General features: G+C 47.9%; 2 protein-coding genes across 2 annotated transcripts; both read left to right on the forward strand.

Moving 5' to 3' along the window:
* The first annotated feature begins 3,321 nt into the window (after positions 1-3,321).
* On the forward strand, positions 3,322-7,131 carry LOC124692960 (monodehydroascorbate reductase 2, peroxisomal). The gene is made up of 7 exons (XM_047226401.1): positions 3,322-3,459; positions 4,169-4,220; positions 4,305-4,385; positions 4,665-4,783; positions 4,884-5,103; positions 5,234-5,352; positions 6,208-7,131. The coding sequence occupies exons 1-7, from the start codon at positions 3,337-3,339 to the stop codon at positions 6,922-6,924; spliced, it is 1,431 nt and encodes a 476-aa protein (XP_047082357.1). The 5' UTR covers positions 3,322-3,336; the 3' UTR covers positions 6,925-7,131.
* A 591-nt stretch (positions 7,132-7,722) lies between these two features.
* Positions 7,723-10,012, forward strand: LOC124692961 (monodehydroascorbate reductase 1, peroxisomal-like). The gene is made up of 7 exons (XM_047226402.1): positions 7,723-7,848; positions 7,930-7,981; positions 8,141-8,221; positions 8,359-8,477; positions 8,577-8,796; positions 8,910-9,028; positions 9,103-10,012. Exons 1-7 carry the CDS (start codon positions 7,723-7,725, stop codon positions 9,871-9,873), a joined length of 1,488 nt encoding a protein of 495 aa, XP_047082358.1. The 3' UTR covers positions 9,874-10,012.

Consider the following 10,012-nt stretch of genomic DNA (forward strand, 5'->3'; position numbering starts at 1 on the left):
ATATAAAATTTGAATCATGTGTACGATATAAGAAATGGAGGCAACATCACATTTGAAGTCAAATTTATGATATCCACATAATGTTCGGTCATTCAGTCGAAACATAGAAAGAGGTTGGCTCACATTATTTGGATTTAGGGTGCGATTTAGATTGCGGGGGCGTCCAGCAACCCCCGCTGGCAATTCCTGCATAGCAAGCTTTACATCCATATTTCAGTAGTTCCAGAAAACAAATAATTCTAGACTTGTACCGTAGACGGGCTCTCCTCCCGCACTACCCCCAACCCTATCCCCCACCACACCCCCTCCTCCCGCCGCCATCGCCGATGACGCCGCCAGGCAAATCCCCAGTGGCGTGGCGGCGGCGGGGGGTCTTCCTCTGCTGCGACGGGTAGCGCCCGGCCTAGACCTCGCTTGGTGTACTGGGACGGCGTCGAGATGGTGGAGGCGACGTCGCGTCGGAATAAGGATGCTGGAGCTCGATCCCCATCTCGGTACGACCACTTGTGGCGGCGCCGGCTAGCTGCTGGCCTGGTTTCCTCTCAGATCTGCGGATCGGGGGAGGGTGGATTCCCCGGGCACGGTCGATTTTCAACTCTGCCGTGGAGTTTGCGGAGTCTGTTCTAGAGTCGGAGGAGTGCTGATGTTGTTGCCTTCTCCTCGGCCGGTCGTGGTGGCGAGGGAGAGGAAGGAGATAGCACCACTGTCTTCCTTTTTAGGGTTTGTGTTCTTCCGGTGGTTTGCGGCTTTCACGTTTTGCAGTTTCTTCCGGCCGGCCTTGGTGGTGAGGGTAGGAGGCGGTTCGACGTGTCGATGCCAAAATCGGCCAGATGGTCGAGCGTTCTGCTGGTGGAGAAAGACCCTTCTTCCTCCTTGTCAGTATGATTTGCTGCTGCTGTTCTTCTTCTTCCTCGGCGCTGATGCTGGAGGGAGTTCCTGGTTTTCCCGGGCGGATGGCCCGGCCGCGGTGCTGGACCGGTCGGTTGACTCGACTGCCCGTCCTTTCGGAAGGGATACTTTTCGCGGTACTCAAACTCAAAGATGGCGACGGCTGTTGCAGGCGTGTTGGATTGGTGTCCATGCTTTCTCGCTGCTGGTGTCAAGGAAGGAGGAAGAAGCGTGGTGGCAATTGTACCGTGGTTGAAGATGATGACCTACTTGCGTTTGGTTGTAGTTCTTTCTGCTGCAGGGGTCTTCTCTCAAGATTATGGGATGATGACAGAGGGCTCTGGAGATCTTCATGGGTTATGGTGGTCTTAGGGTGTTCTAGTGTTCTTGGTCCTTTGTGTTTGTGTTACTCTGTGCTTGTAAGGGTCAACAACTTTGTATCTTTCCGTGATATGAATGCAGAGAAATTCTCAAAAAAAGAAAACAACAAATTGTAGTCGGTTTAGTAACTTTTTTGTACTGTGACCCATACTTGCTTAAGAGAATTCATATCAGCTCCTTAAGAACATAACTCTAGAGGTCCGCACGCTACATCTCACAATTAGATTACTCATAGATACGTGTACAAAAACGAAATTTGTGTTCACCAGCTGATAGCTATGAAATACGATAAATAAAAGGGCTAAACTGAAAATAACTGAGAGGATAATATTTCCTCTCTCCCGTGGGATTCAGACTTTCGCCCCAAATCAATTGCCACCGAAGGAGGAGCGAGGCCGTGACAGTGCGCCGGCGTCGGGCGCATGGCGCCGTGATCCAGCGGTATGCTTCCGCCGCCAAAGCCTTAGGAGGTTGTGCCGCACCGAGCCGTCGGCTGTTGCCTCCATATTTGGGGCGGTTTCGTTCTGCCGAAATTGAGACGAGTAGGTCGCCGCGGCGACTCCATCATTGCCCGTCGATTCGTGGCGCCGTGCTACCTAGAGGGAGATCCCGTTGTCCGAGGGCGTCGCCACCCTGGCGGTTTGCCGTGCCTCCTTGCCGTTCTGACTTCTGACCTCTAAATTTCCTCATCTCTTCTTCTCTCCCGTGAATGAACTTTTCATCCTTCGCCACTTTCCGGAAAATATACGCCGGCGAGCTTCAGCCGGATACCGTCTCCGGCCCCTGCGAGCGGGAAACAGCAATCGTTGCCTCTACGCAGACGATTTCCTTTGTCCATCGTCTCCGTCGACGAAAATTCTGTCGCCTGGAGACCTAATTAATCGATTTCTCTAGATGCGGCGAGGTGACCAGGGAAGATCACATATATAGGAACATGACGCGCTAGCTACAATGTTTTGGTTCGGTTCGGACTCTGCGCGATGGAAGTCAAACGTGCGCTGCTAGGACCAGAGAGGGACGAAAACGAAGGAAGCAGTGATTGCGCCAGGCCGAGCGACGGACGAACACGAGCGAACCGTTCTTTCTTTCTAACATGACTAAGCGGTGGCAGGGTTTGTAATTTCAGCTGAAACCTAGGGGCAATGAAAAACGGATCAACAAGAAGCCCTTTTGTTTTTATTATTAGGTATAGATTCTCACTCCACATAAACCTGGATTTGATGATATCATATTTATTCTTCATCCCCACAAGGATTCTATAAAATGATACCATGTAAAGAACCAAACATGTGACTAAAGAATTTACAAGAATTGTTCTCTCGAGGATGGATAAAGGTTTGCCGCAATAACAATCAGCCTTTTTCTCCAACTTGTCCCTAATAGGTTTCCACTCACTGTTTTTAGTCTTTTTTCTCATCAATTAGAATTCCCAAATATTTCATGAGCAATGTTCCAGCTTTGCAAATGAAAATTTCCTCAAATTTGTATGCTCCTTCGTTGGTCTGGTCAAAACAACAGACCTCACTTTTGTAACGGTTTATTTTTAGGTCTGACATTTGTTCAAAGAGACATAAAATAAATTTGAAGCTTCTGGCTTGTTCCAAGTCATCTTGCAGCACAAGAATGGTGTCGTCTGAGTATTGCAGAATCAACACTCCTTTTTATACTACTAAATGGGATCTCAATACGAAATATCTTATGCGTGTCTACACCCGAGGATATGATCCCTGGGGTTAGCTTGTAGAACATGAATTCATCAGTTCCGTTTTGAAGCATCTGTCACACAAAGTTCTTTGCTTTTCCTTCCACAAATTTTCAACGCGCAGGAAAACAGAAAACCTGGAAAATTTCATCTCCACATTAATGAGAGCCCATATCCACCCATCTTTGCTTCAACGCTAGGTGAAGATGATAACAGAGCAGACGCACTGGGCCCCGCAGGGCCGGGGTTGAGGTGGAGACGCAACGCAAGGGACACATCGTCATCGTCATCGACACAGGCCAAGCAGGTCAGAGCGCCATGGCCCGCATCTAGCTAGGGAGGAGAGAAAGAAAGGCAGCCAGGGGATGGGGCGCGCGTTCGTGTACGTCGTCCTGGGCGGCGGCGTGGCCGCCGGCTACGCCGCGCTCGAGTTCGCCCGCCGCGGCGGCTACTCCCGCGGCGAGCTCTGCATCATCTCCGAAGAGGCCGTGAGCGCTCCCACCCACCCTTTCCTTCCTTCTGACTTTGCTCGCCTTTCATCAGCTTTGAGAAATCCTTTAAATCGTCTGTTAGTGGATAGAGCCGCGCCACTGGTGCTCCGGATTGCTTCTTCTCCCGTGCTTCCAACTGTATTAGGCAAAGTTTGCTTCTTGATTTTCGCCTGAAAAGAGGATTGGCTTTGGTTGCTTGCGCCGCCAAGCCAAGAACGCTTAACATTTTCTTGCCTTGGGGATGATGTCATCCTTGATTTGCCTGGATAAGTAGGGTCTGAATGTTGTAACGGACCAATTAGGATGGGGACACATGGTTTAGTCTGTACTGCATTCTGGTAACTGAAAATTGAGACTGAGATAGTAAAGCCAAAATATATAGTCTATTCCTCTTCAGAATTGGATTAGCCTGAATCCTCTGTCCGACCTCTAACGAGTACATGTATGTTCCAGAAATGCTATTTTCTGCCTAGTTAAGTTCAGCTGCAAGGCTTTCCCTTCAAGGGGCTAGAAAGGAATGCCACTTTTCTCTGTTAGAACTTAAAATTCAGCTGGAATAAGCAATAGTCCATATGCCATTCACCAAAGTCGTTTTTTTTCTCTCACATGGAAACTGTGGAAAGCTGGTCTTTGGGTGTGAACCGCAGGTGACTCCATCATTGAACGCATACTTCTCTGCTAATATTTTCTCTTGTATTCTTGCCAGGTTGCTCCTTATGAACGTCCTGCATTAAGCAAAGGCTATTTACTCCCAGAAGGTGCATTTCTCACACACACTTGAAAGCTCCAATGCGCAGCTTGTTGGTCTTGCTAACTGTTTTTAATCCTTGTGCAATTTGCAGGTCCTTCCCGTCTTCCAAAATTTCATACTTGTGTGGGTGCTAATGATGAGTTACTGACAACAAAATGGTACAAGGAACAAGGTAGGTTTGTTAAGCTTCTGCTTCTCTATGAGCGATAACTTTCATCTCATGTATTGCATACTGCGAAATAAGATACTAGTTCATTAGAGTTCAATGCTAGTTCAAATATCCTTGCAAAAAAGAATCTTTTTTTGAAACCTCGCAAAAAAGAATCTTGTAAAATATCTTCTTTTTGTTGGTTCTTATAAGTAGTTTCATGGTCCAGTTATTGTTTTTGTCTGTAATGTGTATGCCTACATCAACACTTTATATCTACTAACTGTAAAATTACATGACTAGGTATCGAACTTGTTCTTGGAACAAGAGTGATATCAGCTGATGTGAGACGGAAGACATTGCTTACGGCTACCGGAGAAACTATCAGCTATAAGACGCTTATAATTGCAACAGGTGCTCGGGTATGGGCCTATTTATATTTCTTTATGTCCATCTTCTCTAATTTTCAAATGGAATATATTTGATTGACTAATGATTTTTGTGTCTCGGTACATGACATAGGCTTTGAAGCTGGAAGAGTTTGGAATTAGCGGTTCAGATGCTGCAAACATATGTTATTTACGCAATCTTGAAGATGCAGATAAGTTAGTGAATGCGATGAACACATGTTCTGGTGGAAATGCTGTTGTCATCGGTGGTGGCTACATAGGAATGGAATGTGCAGCAGCATTGGTGACCAATAAGATAAAAGTAACCATGGTCTTCCCGGAAAAACACTGCAGTAAGTATTAGATGTTTAATTACTCGATTTGTTTTGACATGTTGTCTTAGCCTTAGGATATATGAGTCCCAGGATATGCCTTTAAGACCTCTTTTGCTCATCTATATACAACCTTGATTATTTTTTGCAGTGGGTCGGCTGTTCACAGAAAAGATTGCAGAATATTATGAAAGCTACTACACTTCCAAAGGAGTTACCTTTACCAAAGGAACAGTGCTTACATCCTTTGAGAAAGACTCAACAGGGAAGGTGAGTTTGTATTCCATGAAACTGGGAGTACTTTGCAGTTGATGATTAGTAACTTGACGTTGTATTAAGTAATGTAACTCTTATCTTATACTCCAAGTCAAGGTCCAGGATTTCCTTTTCTGGCAGTCATATTCAGGTGGCTGGTAGAGGTTCTTGGATTGGGAGTATGGGTTAACTGGTGAAGTCACAGTCATACTCATTCATTCATCTAAAAGTCATCTCCACATCAATTGATGAATTTCTTGGCCGATTGCCATTAGGAATTGGCAAAGAACTTATTGGGTTTTGGCCATATGGGGAAGAAATGCCAAGATCTGTATTGTTGCATAGACCCTATTATTGATATAGATTCACTTGGACCCGGTCTACATGTGGTGGTGATATGGTATCTAGTTTATCATGTCTCGTCATGCTTTGATGCAATATATGAGCAAGAGGCTTTGAGAAACTTGGGCTTCTGAGAGTTGTGTGAAGCAAGTAAACAAAAGAAAAAAGATATTTTGGGTATTTGAACCTGAGACTCTGGGGAAAAGAAGAATCTGGACCCCTTTGAACACCCTTTTCTTAAGGGAAGTCCTTCTGATTAATGATAAGGCATCCATGGAGTAAAAGTAGCTTGGTTTTACAATAGCATGCTCCAACACCAATGAGCATCCTGAGCTTAACAAGGTTCAGCAATTCCTGCTATTTTGTTTTTGAAAATGGTGTGTCCAGACCAATCAATGCCAACCACTATTTGCTCAACTATTTTATAGTGTATTTTGCATGCCCGTCCAGTTCAAATCAATACTTAAGCTACTGCATCTATTTGCTGACAATGAATGTTATAGTAAGAAGGTTCCCGTGTATTTACAGGTGACTTCCGTAATTCTAAAAGATGGTAACCACCTTCCTGCTGATATGGTAGTTGTTGGTATTGGGATCCGTGCAAATACCAGCCTTTTTGAAGGTCAGCTGTTGATGGAGAAAGGTGGCATAAAGGTGAACGGGCAAATGCAAAGTAGTGACAGCTCTGTGTACGCTGTTGGTGATGTTGCCGCGTTCCCTATCAAGCTCTTTGACGGTGATATTCGACGGCTTGAGCATGTTGACTCAGCTCGTAGAACCGCTAGGCACGCTGTTGCGGCCATCTTGGAGCCTTCCAAAACTAGGGACGTCGATTACCTGCCATTCTTCTACTCCAGAGTCTTCACACTGTCCTGGCAGTTCTACGGGGATAATGTTGGAGAAGTAGTCCACTACGGTGACTTCACAAGAAGCAGCCCAAGGTTCGGTGCCTACTGGGTCGGTAAGGGTCAGATCACGGGCGCATTTCTGGAAGGTGGAAGCCGAGAAGAGTACGAGGCGTTGTCACTTATTGTTCGGCGCAAAACAAAGGTCTCAAACATGCCTGAACTTGAAAAACAAGGCCTGGCGTTTGCGGTCCAGGAAAGCAAGAAAGACGTACCTGACGGTGGGGTAACCCTTGGTGAAAAGCCCGCTTTTGTATGGTATGCGACGGCAGGGGTTGTTGCAGCTGTGTCGATTTCTGTATTTGGTTATTGGTACGGCAGGAAGCGCCGCAGGTGGTGAATCTTGGAATTGGTTTGCACACCGCTGAGCTGATGGAAGAATGGAGGAGGAAGACCGGTGTTGCGTTATTGTTTACTGTTACTTGGAGGAATCAGTCCTGTATAAACCTGTACGAAAGTGTAATCTTTGTATCGAATGTAAACAAATATAGAAATCCCATCATATATACTGTTAAATGAAATGAAAATGAGATGATGTTACTAAGTCTCAAGAGCCATCCTTTTCTTATATGGGAATCATAATTTTGACTGATGTCTTTGAACAATTATCCAAGTTTTGCGAAGATGACAGAGAACACTTGCAATTCAATAGTTTTGCGAAGGCATTAATAGTTTTGCGAAGATGCCTGAGGCCACTTGCAAGTAATTTCAAGTCCATGACCATGTAACCAAATATATGCCTGTTGCTGCTGCACTCTCATCACATTCCATTTGCAGCCAAGATACACCCAAAGAGCAGAGCAAAAACCGTATGAGCAGACAAGATGGTGGAAACATGGAGACCAACAAAGGCGCACCTTGCCTTCACCGAGAAGAATTCCTTTCCCGCAGCATTTTTTTTGATGCCAAGTGTAAAGAAGATGGCTGCAAGGTCAGTAGTGGTCCCAGAGAGTAGGAGTGTGAGGAAGAGCAAAGGTAAGGCATTTATTTTTCCCGCCTTGCATGTCCCCACTTGATCTTCTCCCCGCAAGCCAAGAACAAGGCCACAGCTCCTGCTGTATGGCTACTTAAGCTCATCCATGTCGAACCGAATGCCGCAACGACAGAGGTCAGGTAGAGGACGAAGAAGCAATCAGAGATGAGCCGCGCGTTCGCGTACGTGATCCTGGGAGGCGGCGTAGCCGCGGGATACGCGGCGCTGGAGCTAGTCCGCCACGGCGACGGCGTATCACCCGGCGAGCTCTGCATCATTTCCGACGAGGCGGTACGTGCGCTCTGCCGTCTTCTGTAGCTCTAATAATTCTGCCAAATTCATATACTCCTCAACAATTCTTGGATTTGGCAGGTCGCTCCTTACGAACGCCCTGCACTAAGCAAAGGCTATCTGCTCCCGCGAGGTACCATGCCTACACCTACAAGTCCATGCCCTCTTCCGATCATCAGATGTTTTGCTCGATCACACCACACGCTCTTCGCGTTGATCTGAAGATATATTTGTACGAGTTCTTATTAGGCACTCTGTTTTTTCCTGAAAAAAACTACTCTGTTATTCTCAGGGGCTGCTCGTCTTCCGGCGTTCCACACTTGTGTTGGTGCTAACGATGAGTTGCTCACGGAGCAATGGTACAAAGATCACGGTATATATCCCCACTTTATCGAAAAAAAACATACATGGAGCCATTTCGTTATCCCCACTTCGATTCAACCCAGTAGTCAGGTCTATTTCGTTATCTGTTGTGGATCATCATGTGTATGTGGTGTGCTACTTGACCAGGTATAGAACTAGTTCTTGCGACGAAGGTGGTTTCTGCCGATGTCCGGCGGAAGACACTGCTCACAGCTACCGGAGAGACCATCAGCTATAAGACTCTCATCATCGCGACAGGTGCGCGGGTAAGCGATGAAAATCAAACATTTCACAATCCTCTGTTACTCTCATTCTCATGATTGTGAGAAAGATAGTACTTTAGTTCATTACATGCATATTTGTAGGCATTGAAGTTGGAGGAATTCGGAGTGACCCGTTCAGATGCTACGAACGTGTGCTACCTGCGCAGTCTGGAGGATGCAGATAAAATGGTGGGAGTTATGAGATCGTGCCATGGTGGAAACGCTGTTGTGATTGGTGGCGGGTACATAGGAATGGAGTGCGCGGCGGCCTTGGTCGCCAATGAGATCAAGGTCGCCATGGTATTCCCGAGAAAACACTGCTGTAAGTGCAGGCTGTGGAGCAGTCCATGCTAGTAGTGCTTATCTGAACTCTGATTTTTCTACTGTACAATTTAAGGCCTGTCTAACCAAGAGCTGCGATTTTGTATTCTGCAGTGGATCGTCTCTTTACACCGAAAATCGCTGAATTTTACGAGAATTACTATGCTGCAAAGGGAGTTACTTTCATCAAAGAATCCAGGGTTACGTCCTTCGAGACATCGTCAGATGGGAAGGCAAGTATTCTTGTCCATCCATAAGGCACGGTATAAACTGAGCTCACCGCCTACCGGCGATTTCGAATGCACAGGTGACTGCAGCGATCCTGCGAGATGGCAGGCGCCTCCCCGCCGACATGGTGGTCGTCGGCATCGGCGCTCGCGCCAACGCCGAGCTCTTCGACGGCCAGCTAGCGATGGAGAAAGGCGGGATCAAGGTGAACGGGCGGATGCAGACGAGCGACGCCGCCGTGTACGCCGTGGGCGACGTGGCGGCATTCCCCGTTGCGCTACTGGGCGGTGACGTGCGCCGGTACGAGCACGTCGACTGCGCGCGCCGTACCGCCCGGCGGGCCGTCGAGGCGATCATGGAGCGCTCTGATGGCGCCGAGGAGCGGGGGGAGAAGGGCTTCGACTACCTGCCGTTCTTCTACTCCAGGGTCTTCGGGCTGTCCTGGCAGTTCTACGGCGACAACGTCGGCGAACCTGTCCACTTCGGGGACTTCTCGGCCCCGGCCGGCGGAAGGCCAAAATTCGGAGCGTGTTGGGTCAGCGGAGGGCTTGTCGCAGGCGTGTTCCTCGAAGGCGGGAGCAGGGAGGAGAACGAGGCGGTGGCGTCCGCCGTTCGGTGCCGCGCAAGGATCGGTGATGTGGCCGCCGAACTCGAGAGCCGCGGCCTCGCGTTTGCCGACCAGGAGTCCCGCCGGAAGTTGACGCGTCGTTGTTATGGGCTTGCTGCCGGCGGTGACAAGCCTACGTATGCGTGGCATGCCACGGTCGGCGTCGCCGCGGCGGTGTCCATCGCGGCGTTCGCGTACTGGTACGGCTGGCAGGCGCCGTACGTGGTGAAACGAGAATTCTGAATACTATGTTGCCTATCACGTGGAGGCTGACCTCAAGTAAGATGCAAGCGGGATCGTAACAAAATCCACACTTCTGATTTATTTTGTGGTTTCCGGTTTAAATTTTAGTTCTAAAATTTAGACTTTATCGGGACCTCGC

Source organism: Lolium rigidum, chromosome 2 (genome assembly GCF_022539505.1).
Source record: "Lolium rigidum isolate FL_2022 chromosome 2, APGP_CSIRO_Lrig_0.1, whole genome shotgun sequence".
In the NCBI taxonomy this organism is placed as follows: domain Eukaryota; kingdom Viridiplantae; phylum Streptophyta; class Magnoliopsida; order Poales; family Poaceae; genus Lolium; species Lolium rigidum.

What these genes read in the sequence shown, in the direction of transcription:
- LOC124692960 (XM_047226401.1), top strand. Translation starts at nt 3,337, where the DNA reads ATGGGGCGCGCGTTCGTGTACGTCGTCCTGGGCGGCGGCGTGGCCGCC. An exon ending in AAAATGGTACAAGGAACAAG is followed by an intron (nt 4,386 to 4,664) that starts GTAGGTTTGTTA and finishes TTACATGACTAG; the next exon opens with GTATCGAACTTGTTCTTGGA. An exon ending in TAATTGCAACAGGTGCTCGG is followed by an intron (nt 4,784 to 4,883) that starts GTATGGGCCTAT and finishes TACATGACATAG; the next exon opens with GCTTTGAAGCTGGAAGAGTT.
- LOC124692961 (XM_047226402.1), top strand. Translation starts at nt 7,723, where the DNA reads ATGAGCCGCGCGTTCGCGTACGTGATCCTGGGAGGCGGCGTAGCCGCG. An exon ending in AGGCTATCTGCTCCCGCGAG is followed by an intron (nt 7,982 to 8,140) that starts GTACCATGCCTA and finishes TGTTATTCTCAG; the next exon opens with GGGCTGCTCGTCTTCCGGCG. An exon ending in ATTCCCGAGAAAACACTGCT is followed by an intron (nt 8,797 to 8,909) that starts GTAAGTGCAGGC and finishes TGTATTCTGCAG; the next exon opens with TGGATCGTCTCTTTACACCG.